The sequence below is a fragment of the Ambystoma mexicanum genome, chromosome 10 (genome assembly GCF_040938575.1).
Source record: "Ambystoma mexicanum isolate Mex_15411 chromosome 10, UKY_AmexF1_1, whole genome shotgun sequence".
In the NCBI taxonomy this organism is placed as follows: Eukaryota; Metazoa; Chordata; class Amphibia; order Caudata; family Ambystomatidae; genus Ambystoma; species Ambystoma mexicanum.
Genome location: NC_090932.1, coordinates 1,685,112,665 through 1,685,127,673, shown reverse-complemented (window position 1 = coordinate 1,685,127,673; position 15,009 = coordinate 1,685,112,665). Strand labels below are relative to the sequence as shown.

At 49.9% G+C, this 15,009-nt stretch overlaps 1 protein-coding gene across 1 annotated transcript in view; it reads right to left on the bottom strand.

The window, feature by feature from the left end:
• The window catches only part of TMEM132B (transmembrane protein 132B), a 2,267,570-nt gene that overhangs the window by 324,672 nt on the left and 1,927,889 nt on the right, over nucleotides 1–15,009 (bottom strand). The window contains exon 6 of the mRNA XM_069620122.1: nucleotides 12,472–12,677. Within this exon, the coding sequence (XP_069476223.1) occupies nucleotides 12,472–12,677 (206 nt within the window). The remainder of the gene's footprint in view (nucleotides 1–12,471; nucleotides 12,678–15,009) is intronic.

Below are 15,009 nucleotides of genomic sequence, written 5' to 3'. Positions count from 1 at the left end.
ATGATGTCATGTAGAGGGACTCCTCTCCTGGGGATAATTGGAGTGATGTTACGCTGTGGCCGTCCCTGCTATTTAAACTGAACAACAAAGAAGGACTGTGTTCTTCATCATCCTCTGACCCATTTGGCAATAGGCCATGTGGTTCTGGCTTGCTGGAAGCTGTGATATCTCTATAGGGAGAACCCGGCAAATGAAGGGGCTGCAGTGAAGCCCATAAGATTGGACTTGGATTTTGGGAGACTGCAGTGAGGCAACTCTTCAAAACTGCTGAGAGACGCATCTTGCGAGTCGGTTCTGAACCGCCGTAGTGAACATGGAGAGACAGAGAGGTGGTGGCGCGACCTGTAGTGGGTGGACCATCGGGTCCAACAATGGTGCTGAGACGGCCTTCTGTAGCCTACAGCAGAGCCATGTGAGTGAACATGTGGAGAGGGCAAAAGACAGTGGAGGTGGCGTGACCTGTCATGGGTGGACCGAGGGGTCCGGCAACTACTCCAAAACTGCCAGCAGTAGCGAGCCGTGGAGAGAAGAAGGCTCTAGAAAAAGCACGGAGAACGAAGTGTAAGTACAAAAAGTGGATCCGCCACCCCTGGTGGATCTGGTGAAGAGTTCCCCGGGAGCAGGTAATGGGCCAGGAAGATGAAAGATCATAAACATAAAGACATCAATGGAGTAGTGGGGCTGGGGAATCGAGAGGGAGGGACTAAGGGAGCATCTGTCACCCCAGTGAAGACAGAATAAAGAACATAAAGAAAGGTAAGTCAGTAAAAACCGCTGTAAGGCAATTGCAAGTATTGATGAGAACTGAGAAAGACATTGGGGATCCAACTAGGAGAAGGGAGTCATTCTCCTAGTCCCACGATGATCCTGTAGAACTGTTTCGCTGAGGATCATTGGGGATCCAGCTAGGAGAAGGGAGTCATTCTCCTAGTCCCACGATGATCCTGTAGAACTGTTTTGCTGATGATCATTGGGGATCCAGCCAGGAGAAGGGAGTCATTCTCCTATTCCCACGATGATCCTGTAGAACTGTTTTGCTGATGATCATTTGGGATCCAGCCAGGAGAAGGGAGTCATTCTCCTAGTCCCACGATGATCCTGTAGAACTGTTTTGCTGAGGATCATTGGGGATCCAGCTAGGAGAAGGGAGTCATTCTCCTAGTCCCACGATGATCCTGTAGAACTGTTTTGCTGATGATCATTGGGGATCCAGCCAGGAGAAGGGAGTCATTCTCCTAGTCCCACGATGATCCTGTAGAATTGTTTTGCTGATGATCATTGGGGATCCAGCCAGGAGAAGGGAGTCATTCTCCTATTCCCACGATGATCCTGTAGAACTGTTTTGCTGATGATCATTTGGGATCCAGCCAGGAGAAGGGAGTCATTCTCCTAGTCCCACGATGATCCTGTAGAATTGTTTTGCTGATGATCATTGGGGATCCAGCCAGGAGAAGGGAGTCATTCTCCTATTCCCACGATGATCCTGTAGAACTGTTTTGCTGATGATCATTTGGGATCCAGCCCGGAGAAAGGAGTCATTCTCCTAGTCCCACGATAATCCTGTAGAATTGTTTTGCTGACGATCATTGGGGATCCAGCCAGGAGAAGGGAGTCATTCTCCTAGTCCCACGATGATCCTGTAGAACTGTTTTGCTGAGGATCATTGGGGATCCACCTAGGAGAAGGGAGTCATTCTCCTTGTCCCACGATGATCCTGTAGAACTGTTTTGCTGATGATCATTTGGGATCCAGCCAGGAGAAGGGAGTCATTCTCCTAGTCCCACAATGATCCTGTAGAATTGTTTTGCTGATGATCATTGGAGATCCAGCCAGGCGAAGGGAGTCATTCTCCTAGTCCCACGATGATTCTGTAGAACTGTTTGGCTGAGAATCATTGGGGATCCACCTAGGAGAAGGGAGTAATTCTCCTTGTCCCACGATGATCCTGTAGAACTGTTTTGGTGAGGATCATTGGGGATGCACCTAGGAGAAGGGAGTCATTCTCCTTGTCCCACAATGATCCTGTAGAACTGTTTTGCTGACGATCATTGGGGATCCTGCCAGGAGAAGGGAGTCATTCTCCTTGTCCCACGGTGATCCTGTAGACCTGTTTTGCTGAGGATCATTGTGGATCCAGCTAGGAGAAGGGAGTCATTCTCCTAGTCCCACGATGATCCTGTAGAACTGTTTTGCTGAGGATCATCGGGGATCCAGCTAGGAGAAGGGAGTCATTCTCCTAGTCCCAGGATGATCCTGTAGAACTGTTTTGCTGAGGATCGTCGGGGATCCAGCTAGGAGAAGGGAGTCATTCTCCTACTCCCAGGATGATCCTGTAGAACTGTTTTGCTGAGGATCATTGGGGATCCAGCTAGGAGAAGGGAATCATTCTCCTACTCCCAGGATGATCCTGTAGAACTGTTTTGTTTGTTTTTCAGAATCTGGAACTTTTTTGGAACTTTCGTTTTGAACAACCTGAGAAACCTTGGGACACTTTACAACCAGAGGAACAGAGTCATTCTCATGGGAAGGGAGTCCTTCCACTGGGTTACAGCAGGAGCAGAGCTTTTTATGATTTATTGTAGTGACAGGGAGAGAGTAGGAGCCTTTTTGAATGGGACAAACAGGTTTATTTTTATGTTAAATAAAAGTCTACAGCAACCATCATGGCACCACTTGGTCAGTCTTGTCATTCCTTGTCGTTGTCACCACAGGTCTCAGATTAAAGCTGCATTAGGGAAGCACCAGGGTTTAACACCAGATGTTCATTATCAGATTACAGCAGCATTAGGGATGCACCAGGGTCTAACAATAGTGGGCAGGTTCTCGTGTTACAGCAGCATTAGGTAAGCACCAGATGTACATTATCAGATTACAGCAGCATTAGGGAAGCACCAGGGACTAACAATAGTTGGCAGGTTCTCATGATACAGCAGCATTAGGGATGCACCAGGGTCTAACAATAGTGGGCAGGTTCTTGTGTTAGCAGCATTAGGGAAGCATCAGGGTCTAACACTAAAGATTAGGTACTCCGATTATAGCCGAATAAGGCAAACACCAGGGTCTGACCCTGGTGGGCAGGTTCTCAGATTACAGCAGCATCAGTGAAGCAGCAAGATCTAAAACTAGAGCGCAGTGTCTCAGATTACAGCAGTATTAGGGAAGCAATAGGGTCCAAAACAAGTGGGCAGGTTCTCAATTTACAGCAGCATTAGGGAAGCACTAGTGTCTAACACTAGAGGGGAGGTTATAAAATGAGAAGCACTAGGGTCCAAAACTAGAGGGTAGGTTCTCAGATTACTCCAGTTTAAAGGAAGCTCCATGGTCCACACTAGTAGGCAGGTTAACAATTACAGTGGCATAAGGGAAACCACAGGGTCTAACACTACAGAGCAGGTTTTCATTTTACAGCTGCATTAGGGAAGCACCAAAGTCTAACACTAGAGGGCAGGTTCTCTGAGTAGAGCAGCATTAAGGAACCACCGGGGTCTAACATAAGCGGGAGGGTTACCTGATAACCTCTGAATTAAGGAAGCACCAGGGTCCAATAGTAGAGGGCATGTTCTGAGATTACAGCAACATTAGAGAAGCACCAGAGTCTAACATTGAAGGGAATGTTATCAATGTGGGAAGCACCAGGCCCAAACAATAGAGATCAGGTTCTCAGATTACAGCAGAATTAGGTAAACACCAGGGTCTAACACTAGAGGACAGGTTCCCAGATTGCAACAGCATTATGAAAGCACCATGGTTTTGCACTAGAGGACAGGTACTCAGATTACAGCAGCATTAGGGAAGCAACATGTTTTAACACAAGAGGGCATCTTCTCAGATTACAGCTAAATTAGAGGTGTGCGTCTGATGTGTGTCGTGAGGACAGACCACTGCGTTATCCATGCTTCTTTCCTGCTTGTGGACGGTGCTTTTTGGAGTCCACTTTCCATCACTACTAGAACTCCAAGGACTTCCTACTTCCTACTTAAACACCGCGCAGGCACGGAGCACGGCGTGGTGTGCGAAGCAGTGTGTCTGGTGTCAGGTGCCGGGGGATGGGTGGAGAGGTAAGCTGCCCCCCCGACCGAGTGAGCACCGTCCCTTCTCCACGGCACTACACCTGATCATTCGCGCACCAGAAGTCTCCTATCCAAACAAAACAAAAACTCCGAAACCACATGGCGCCTGTCTCCCCCATTGAAGACGACATAAGCCGCCGTCTCTGTAGTAGTAAACTGCCCCAAGAACAAGGAGACCATCTGGATTTGCAAGAACTCAGGGAGAAGGTTAAGAGAAAAACAGGGAAAACCTCCTCCTCCCCAGCTTCACAGGCAGTGCTTGTCTATACTAAAACCGCCCCTCCCCGCTCACCTCACTCGATCCTGTCGCTCTCTGGAATCCACCTCGAGGACGCGATCCCTCGCGTAGTGATGGACAAAGAGAGTGAGGTCCTCGGAAAAATTGTACTCTCCCACCCGGATCAGCAGCGGGGCGGGGCGGAGGAGAAGACACAGACGTGACCCCTCACCTGAAGAGCTACCTACCCGCGGGAGCGCCGGAGCTAGCGGATCGTTCGACGAGCAACGCGCTCGGCCGTTCTACCGTCTGGACGAGCGACTCCCCGTCGGAGTCCGCCGGAGGGCAGGCGCGGCGAGAGTCTCAACGACCGGGCGCAATGCACCTGAGCGGACCACCCGACGCAGTCACGCCAAAGCGGCTCTTCACAGCAGGCTTGCGCTTCCACGCCGCAAATCGAGAGACCTGCGTCGGCGTCCCAAATACCCTCCAAACGGCGCTACCCCCGCCAAACCGTAGCGCAAATTCACCAAAGCGCAACTTTAACAAAAAACTTAACCAAGCGCTCAAAGCATCATACCCAAAATGTTATTCCCACTGATAGTAACATGAATGACTCTTGGGACACGGATTCAGGAGACAGGCGATCCCCTCCATCTAGGCGATCAGATGAAGACTGTCTTTGAAGTATCACCCGGGGGAAACTCCCTTCTCAATCTACCGATACCAGACCGAAATGAGTCACCAGTCCAAATCGCAACAAGTGACGTGGGTAAGATAGGCAAGGTATCACCCCAGGCTGGCACAGCCCATAATCCAAACCCTAACCCAGCCACAGACTGCGCCGCAGGCACCAACGAAGCACAACCAAGGGCCGGGGAGGTCCCGGATACAGTGCCAATAATCTCGAATCAGGCCGAAAAGACTCGGCTTATAAAAGGGAACGCCAAAAGCAAACTTAGGCTGAAAAAATACTGACAAAGAAACATCGGAAAACACCAGCCAAAACCCAGCGGTGCGCAAAAGGTATTTCAGCCCCCCTGCTATCTACTTCCTTGAAAGAATACTTCATTAAACAACACAAAAGAAAATTAGATCAGGACCCGGAACTCTCAGACGCCGAAATTTTGGAAGCCATCAGAGAGTCGTCTCCAAGGATGAAAGCACGAAAAACGGACTCAAGTTCCCAAGGTACCACTCCAAGCCAAAAATCCTTGTTGAACCAATCCATGTCCACAGGCCAGAGCCCAGTGACAGAGGATTCAGTTCCCCTCCTCAACAACAAGCCCAAGGAAACCGGGAGACCACAGATGGAAATGGGCACCGACCACAAATCCACAGTGCCACCAAAAGAGGTCGCAGACATTGACCTAACACATGAAGGAACAGCCGCCCAGTCCCCTGGCTGCGCACCTAGGGTCAGGGCAAGAGCGGACTGTAGGAACGCCCACCCCATAGACCAGCATGCCTGGACTCATCCTCATATCCAAGGCAACTCTAGCAGACTTTCGAGGGAAACTCAGTCCGCCACCCAAGAAGATCTATCTCACGCAGAAAGAAGGTCTTTGGATAGATCAGCCCAGTACCCACTTGAAAGAGGTCTAAATACCTCACCAAAACCCAGGCGGATGAGCGAAATCCCAAGTATGTCAGAAAAAGAGACCCCTTAAAAAAAAAGCGGACTTGCTGTCAATCATGCCGACTCTCACGATAGCTCTTAACCCATTTGGTAAGCTCTATGAGTCAATTCACGAAGCTCTCAAAGACAATACCACAATGATAAGCTCCATGACAGATGAATTGACTTTCATAGAAGGATACATAACTGCCGTAGAGCGCAACTCAAACAGGATTGAATCGAATCTGGAAGAAAAAATAGAAAAACTGGGAGCCGAATTGCTGAAACATTGCAAGAAAACGACCCAATCTCCGTACCGATCTATAACAAGATCCACTCAGACTTCAGAGAGTGACAAGCAGAAGGACATGGCCCCAATTTTCGAAAAACGACCAACAAAGTCCGCTTTAGCAACACCAACCCGGGACATCGTAGTCCGACAAAACTGATCCGTCACACAGACTAAAGAGACAAATTTACCCAAGACTCGCCCTCTTACTTAAGAAAAGTCGCCAGAAGCCGGGCCACCACCTGGCTCTAGCCCTACAACTGATATGCCTCCAAAGCTGCAGTTAAACAACAGATCCAAAACGACAAGAACCGAAGACAAACTGGGCCAAGCCCTCATTCTGAGATCGAACGTGGACCGGAACCTAACCCAGGGCCTGTTGGAAACTTCTCAGCACCTAGGCACTGAAGGCGCGACTCCTACACCTCTAGGAAACCCAATGACAGCAGCCAAGACATCCCAAACAACGCCAACCAAACAACCGACGCAAGCCCCTCTGGAAGGAAAAAAGCGCAAGGAGGAAGATCGTACCTACAGACCACGTTCAAATTCTCCAAGCGCTGCCCTTGAAGCACTAAAAGAGCTAAAGAAAAGAGAAAAGTCACCCGTCCATAGATCCGACAGGGAAAACAGCCCAAGACGCATACAAACGCATCGGCAGGTCAGACATCGAGCTTTCACTCACAAAGAAAATAAAAGAGCAAAGAGGGCAGAAGCCAAAGAGCCTATCAATCTAGAAGAATCGTCACTCTACAAAGTGGAGCAGATATCAGCAAAGGACAGTTACATAGTCCTCAACCGCAGAACAGTGTTAAAAATACTGGGAAAAGTCGACAAACTTCGACACTTAACATCTGACGACTTCATACTCGTCAAACCCTACCATCGGGAACACAGAGCTAAAGCTTACCTCCATATAAGAAATAAGGCGATCAGTGAACTCCCCCCAGAAGTAAAAAAAGACCTGCACCACCTGGGTCTAAAACTAAAACGTTACATAAGCCTACATCTGCCAAGTCGCCCCGTGGAGGGGAAAAAGGGGGCGCTCCAAGGCCTTACCGGACAAAACTGAACTCTGAAGCGACTTCTAATGACACTGGACTGACCGGTCACAAAAAAAGACGGCTCGAGGAGTGGTCAAGAAATTACGGTGACACCAAAAAGAACTGGGCTTGTGGAATCCACACAGCTCCTGACACCCTGCATAACCATGAGGAGACCATCCAGGCAAGACGACGCACGAAAACAAAGGCGTCGCCCCATAGGAGAGGCCTGAATGAAACTCCTGCATCCAACCCATGGAAGTGGATCTCCGATACTTTCTCACGTCCCCAAAAGAAATAGCAACGACCCCCGTGTTCCACTGTCAACAAGAGCCAGCAGGAGAATTCCTCGACCCAGCTCAAAGAAAGTACCCTGCAAATGGCATCATGGAACACGAGAGGCTACCGCCACCTAACTAAACCGAACGAGGCATACCTGAGCTCCTTCGACCTCATCTGTCTGCAAGAAACTTGGCTCCTGGACAAACCATCATTAGACGGTTACGACATTGAAGTCTCGCCGGCAACAAAGTCTATTGTGGGTCGACTGTCAGCAGGCATACTGACTGCTATCCGCCTGGGCTCAGGGATCACCCCAAAGGGGAAAAATGCAGAGGGCTACGTATTGCTCGCCACTCTCACCTCATGGCACCACTACGACCAAGACAAAGACTATTGGGCAAACACAGATTTGGCCATAATCAACTTGTATTCGAACCCGGCGAGAACAACAATTAAAGACTTTTGCAACTCTATAACCACCATCATCGACGAAATTACAGTCGACCGAAGCGTCACAAATATGATAATATGCGGCGACTTGAACGCAAAATGCAGGGTAGAAACTACTATCAGCAAAGGCAACACGCCGTGGCCGTTGATGGACGATTGAGGCCGAGCATGGACTAAGTTAATGAAGTCAAGAAAGCTCTATAACATAGCAACATTACAAGACCAGAAAACCAAATACCAACGTGGGAAAGGCCAGGGGCATTCGCCACATTAGACCACATCTACATTACGGAAGGCTTGATCCCGTATTTTATGGACTTTACAGTGATAAAAACAACCGATAGCGACCACAACCTTCTCCAGATGTCATGGGGTGGTGCAGCACATAAAAGACTCTACTATCTACCCAATATCGATCCCAATAAGCAACAAAATCGGCTCTGGCTGTCATCTGAAAATGTAAGATGCTTCTCGACCAACCTAAGGTCGAAACATGGTTGGGCAAGCAGAGACTCGGGCTCGGAAAGACTGGAGTATACGTCGCTATTAGTCGCACACAAAGTGAACTTCTCTGGCAAGACTCAAAACCTTTTAAATCACACCCACACATTCAATCACGTGGTGGTGGAAAAACAGCGAGAGGTGAGAAAGTTAAAAAAACTGGTACGAAAAGATCAACCACAGATCCTTCGTCCGCATTCCGCACAGTGCTATCCAACTCTACGGAAAAATATTGACGCCAAAATCACTTCCCATTTTCCAGATTGTAGCCTCTGAAATCTGCAAAAAGTCCTGCAAACCTCTAACTAACTGGGTTGAAAAAATCCAAGCCAGTTTAGAGGAAGTGGCATGTAACGAAGAAACCCTAGTCTCTAACCCAGGCCGGGTAAAAACCAAGCTTCAACAACAAGACTGGATAAACACAGTCGACAAAAGCCAGCTCTACAAGTCACTAAAGCATCTTCCTCCATCCCACAATCAGCTGAAGGTGCCATTAAAATACTGTGAAAAATTCCCAGAGAAAAACCTAAGAAAGACCTTCATGCGTGCCCGCCTCAACCTGCTTCACACCTGGGAAATCCTAGCTTCCAGAGCACTTACGCCGGTGTCTGACTGTCGTCTGTGTGGTGTGCAGGAACAAGTTTAAACAGTACGCCACATCCTCATGAAGTGTCTAGCCCTTGCACGTGAAAGACAAGTCTACATGTCACCACTTATCGTCCATCAGTCAGCATTAGAGGAAGAATCATGCTGGTGTCGATTAATAGCAGGGGACTCAGCTAGATGGTCCAGAACGGCAGCAAAATTCCTAACGATGGCCCTGAACAAAGCCAATGCAAAAGACACCAGTGGACTCCTTGCTGCCCCTCCTCCTGGGTCTTAAAGCCCTAAGCCTTGGACCCCTACTGACCCCGCGATTCGATTAGACTCTAAGTGGTGTCGTAATGTAGCTCACAAACAGTTTAACCCCTCCAACGTAGAAACTCTTCTTTTGTAAAAACCATAAAGGTTACAATCAAAATAAAAATAAAAATTTAAAATAAAATTTGAGAAACACACGTGTCTAACACTAGAGAGCAGGATTTCACATTACAGCAGTATTAGGGAAGCACCAGGGTCTAACAATAGAGGGCAGGTTCTCAGGTTACAGCAGCATTAGCGAAGCACCAGGGTGTAACACTAGAGATCAGGTTCTCGGATTACAACAGATTAAGGTGAACACTAGGGTCTGACACTGGCGAGCAGGTTCACAGATGAGCGCAGTATTAGGGAAGCACCAGGGTCTAACACTAGAGGGGTGGTTCTCAAGATAACTCCAGCATAAAGTAAGCACCAGGATGCACACTAGCAGGCAGGTTCAAGGTTACAGTAGCATTAGGAAAGCACCAGGTTCGAACACTAAAGGGAAGGTTCTCTGAGTACAGCAGCATTAGCGAAGCACCAGTGTCTAACACTTGTGGGCAGGTTCTCATGTTACAGCAGCATTAGGGAAGCACCAGGGTCTAACACTTGTGGGCAGGTTCTCAGGTTGCAGCAGAATTAGGGAACCACCAGGGTCTAACACTTGTGGGCAGGTACTCAGGTTACAGCTGCATTAGGGAAGCACCAGGGTGTAACACTAGAGATCAGGTTCTCAGATTACAGCAGATTAAATTAAAGACCAGGGGCTGACACTGGCGGGCAGGTTCTCAGGCTACAGCAACATTAGGGAAGCACCAGAGTCTAACACTTGTGGGCAGGTTCTCAGAATACAGCAGCATTAGGGAAGCACCAGGGTCTAACACTTGTGGGCAGGTACTCAGGTTACAGCAGCATTAGGGAAGCACCAGGGTGTAACACTAGAGATCAGGTTCTCAGATTACAGCATATTAAGGTAAACACCAGGGTCTAGCACTAGAGATCAGGATCTCAGATTACAGCAGATTAAGGTAAGCGCCAGTGGCTGACACTGGCTGGCAGGTTCTCAGATGACAGCAGCATTAGGGAAGCACCAGGGTCTAACACTAGAGGGGAGGTTCTCAAGATTACTCCAGCATAAAGGAAGCAACAGGGTCCACACTAGTGGGCAGGTTCAGGGTAACAGTAGCATTAGGGAAGCACCAGGGCCCACACTAGTGGGCAGGTTCAGGGTTACAGCAGCATTGGGGAAGCACGAGGGCCCAGTGGGCAGGTTCAGGGTTACAGTAGCATTAGGGAAGCACCAGGGCCCACACTAGTGGGCAGGTTCAGGGTTACAGCAGCATTAGGGAAGCACCAGGGCCCACACTAGTGGGCAGGTTCAGGGTTGCAGCAGCATTGGGGAAGCACCAGGGCCCACACTAGTGGGCAGGTTCAGGGTTACAGCAGCATTAGGGAAGCACCAGGGCCCACACTAGTGGGCAGGTTCAGGGTTACAGCAGCATTGGGGAAGCACGAGGGCCCAGTGGGCAGGTTCAGGGTTACAGTAGCATTAGGGAAGCACCAGGGCCCACACTAGTGGGCAGGTTCAGGGTTGCAGCAGCATTGGGGAAGCACCAGGGCCCACACTAGTGGGCAGGTTCAGGGTTACAGCAGCATTAGGGAAGCACCAGGGCCCACACTAGTGGGCAGGTTCAGGGTTACAGCAGCATTGGGGAAGCACGAGGGCCCAGTGGGCAGGTTCAGGGTTACAGTAGCATTAGGGAAGCACCAGGGCCCCTACTAGTGGGCAGGTTCAGGGTTACAGTAGCATTAGGGAAGCACCAGGGCCCACACTAGTGGGCAGGTTCAGGGTTACAGCAGCATTAGGGAAGCACCAGGGCCCACACTAGTGGGCAGGTTCAGGGTTGCAGCAGCATTGGGGAAGCACGAGGGCCCAGTGGGCAGGTTCAGGGTTACAGTAGCATTAGGGAAGCACCAGGGCCCACACTAGTGGGCAGGTTCAGGGTTACAGCAGCATTGGGGAAGCACCAGGGCCCACACTAGTGGGCAGGTTCAGGGTTGCAGCAGCATTAGGGAAGCACCAGGGCCCACACTAATGGGCAGGTTCAGGGTTACAGCAGCATCAGGGAAGCACCAGGGCCCACACTAGTGGGCAGGTTCAGGGTTACAGCAGCATTGGGGAAGCACGAGGGCCCAGTGGGCAGGTTCAGGGTTACAGTAGCATTAGGGAAGCACCAGGGCCCACACTAGTGGGCAGGTTCAGGGTTACAGCAGCATTGGGGAAGCACGAGGGCCCAGTGGGCAGGTTCAGGGTTACAGTAGCATTAGGGAAGCACCAGGGCCCACACTAGTGGGCAGGTTCAGGGTTACAGCAGCATTGGGGAAGCACGAGGGCCCAGTGGGCAGGTTCAGGGTTACAGTAGCATTAGGGAAGCACCAGGGCCCACACTAGTGGGCAGGTTCAGGGTTACAGCAGCATTAGGGAAGCACCAGGGCCCACACTAGTGGGCAGGTTCAGGGTTACAGCAGCATTAGGGAAGCACCAGGGCCCACACTAGTGGGCAGGTTCAGGGTTGCAGCAGCATTGGGGAAGCACCAGGGCCCACACTAGTGGGCAGGTTCAGGGTTACAGCAGCATTAGGGAAGCACGAGGGCCCACACTAGTGGGCAGGTTTAGGGTTTCAGCAGCATCAGGGAAGCACCAGGGTCTAACCCTAGAGGGCACGTTCTCAGATTACTAACAGTAGAAAGTAAGTTCTTAAAAATATAGGCTAATTAGACATGGTGGTATAATCTTACAGTAGGGGCTGTTTAAAGAGGTCACGTGATATATGCCCACTCCATTTTACGTGAGATGTTTGTTCTTGAGAGAAAGTCTTGGACGCCATGAAAAAACGATTGGACGATTTGAAGTGTAATGAAAAAAGCCCGTTTATGGTTCTGCGATATTCACTCTGGATCTGTCAACAGCAAGTAATGAGAATATTTGTTCAGGTCGGTTGTTCATTGGCCAGATAAAAGGACCAACCTTCTCTATGTGATCCCAAGGGAGGAGCCCGGCACGTTGGGGGGCATGCCGGCGCCTTTCTAAGCAGCACTACCTTTTGTTGGAGGCTGAGGGGATCCTCCAGCCCTTGACTTGGCTGAGCTCCGTGTCCGAGACCTCCAGTTGCAGGGGCAGCCGCGGCACCCAGACGGTCACCTCCAGCTGGGCGCTGAAGTGCTGGAACGTGAAGTTCACGACGGTGTCCACCTTGCTTTTCATTTCCTTGCCATTAACAAAGATGGCGTCGCACCCTTCAGAGACCTGCAAAACACAACACAGGAGGTGAAGACGGTCCATTCCACCTATAGAGGCAGATTATTAGACATTTCTTTTATTTAAAGCTAATATTACTCTCTGAACATTCCCATTGGCTAAGAGGAGGGCATTAACAATCGCCATGTGCTAATTAAAGTTATCACTGTCATTGTTGATCTGATTGGATGAAGATCCTTGTGAATCCAGGCAGATCATGTCTGGGAGGCAGCATGCGGTCAAGCCTCTTAAACATCTTACAACATGATAATATTATCGTATTACTACGGACTGGGTCTTTCAAGGAACCTCTTCCTTTGCTTTTCTTTTTATAAGTCAATCGTTTTCTTAAAACACAGCCTGGGCGCATTGCTTTTGAGCTAGAATGTTCACTGTATACACTTATTTCTATCACTCAAGTGAGGTGCAGGGTGTCTAAGCAGAGGTCACGAGCACGTGGGACCCTTTCATTGAGGCCTGGCACCTTCCAGGGTCTCAGTGAAGAGACTGCTGGCGCTGGGTACACAAGCAGTCATTACCTTGAGTGTTCCCTGGCCGGCTTTGGGCCCGGGACACCCGGGACACCCGGGTGACCGCCCGGGCGCCACGTTACCCCGGCTGCAACGCCAGCTTGGGGGGAGTCTTTGAAGGGTTCCCCTGAGCTGGCTTGATGGGTGAAGGCACGCCAGGCGCCCTAGTGTAATGAACAGCATGCTTTTTTTAACAATAGGGCACGATGCTAAACCAGCAGGGGGCAGCCTTTGAAAGGCAGGCCCATTGCTGGTTTGACAGCCGTGGTTTATTGAATGATTAACTGCCCTCTCCAGCATGGGAGCGGGGCGTTAAGCATTTCATTAAATAGAGCGCCTCCGTTGATTTTGCAGCTGCACTCTATTTAGCAGAGCAACAAAATGTACCCCCCCCCTGCAGTGACCATGGGTGGGGGGCCACCAGGGCAGGTGCAGAATGTTGTTGACATGCTCCGGGAGCTGCCAAAGCTTGACCGGTCCTGTATGTTCCCTTCCTTTCCATTAGCCTCGCCCCACCCCGGCTCTCTCTCAGATCCACCCGAGTGCTTGAAGACCATACAAATGACAGTGGTGCACGGCGCAGATCCCAATAAAATAACCTACATTAGTCATCCTCTGGTCACAAGTACCCTGTGTGCTGCGCTCGCACCCACAATCACTCTGCTGACACATTAGAAGGGTCACGCCCAGATAACTTCCAACAAGTGGGAAAGAAGCCTGATTGAAAGGGCAGTGTCCTAATGTAGGGCTGCTTCCAAGCCACACTTAGCCACCCCCATATGACTTGGAGACACACAGGTTAAAATCTATTATCAAGTGGTCATTTAGGGTTTCAGCTTCCCCACTGTCTGCCACACTTGGTTCTCCTGTGAAGAGGACGAACACACATTTACTGTGTGATTCTGCATGGTACACGCCCCCTGTCGGAAGACTTAAGCCACACTCTATGAGTGGCAGGCTACTCTGCAAGGCTTTACACTAAATGAGTGGGACTGCGGTCTAACGTATGACAGTTGCACAGCAAGCAAGTCTTTACTGTGAAGCGTGACACACGCACAATGGGCCTCATCACAAGTTGGTCTGTAGCTCTAAAATGTGGCGGGAATGCTGCATTTTAGGGCTGGCCCTACCACGAGTTGGTCGCTAAATGGACTGATTTACCTTCTGTTTTTTTCTGGAGGTGAAAATCTCATTTAGCGCCATTTATTACCACCGGCTGTATCAGCGTGCGGTATTAGTGGTGAAGATTCCCCTTTGGGTCCAATGGACCTACTGGGGAATGGGGATTTACAGTTAACGCCCAACCCGTGATCCGGTGGTAATAACGCCGGACCGGTTGGCGCTCACGCTATTACAGTTGGGCGGTATTACAGCCAGGATACCGCCCAACTCGTGATGAGGCCCAATAAGTGAGGCTGTGATACAAGATGATGAATTCACATTCAATGGGTGATGTAGTGCTCCCAGGTGGGAAACGCATATCCACACAATACATCTTTGTACTTGCACTGTAACCGATACTCAGGCATTCTTTGGCACTATGACAGATGCTCAGGCATTCTGTGGTGATAGAGCAGATGATGCCAAGGTATTCTGTGGTGATAGAGCAGCTGATGCCAAGGTATTCTGTGGCACAGTAAATGTTTCACATGCATTGTGTGCCACTGTAACCGATACACGGGCACACTGTGGCTCTGTGACTAATGCTCGGGCATTCTCTGGTGATAGAGCAGCTGATGCCAAGGTATTCTGTGGTGATAGAGCAGCTGATGCCAAGGTATTCTGTGGCACAGTAAATGTTTCACATGCAT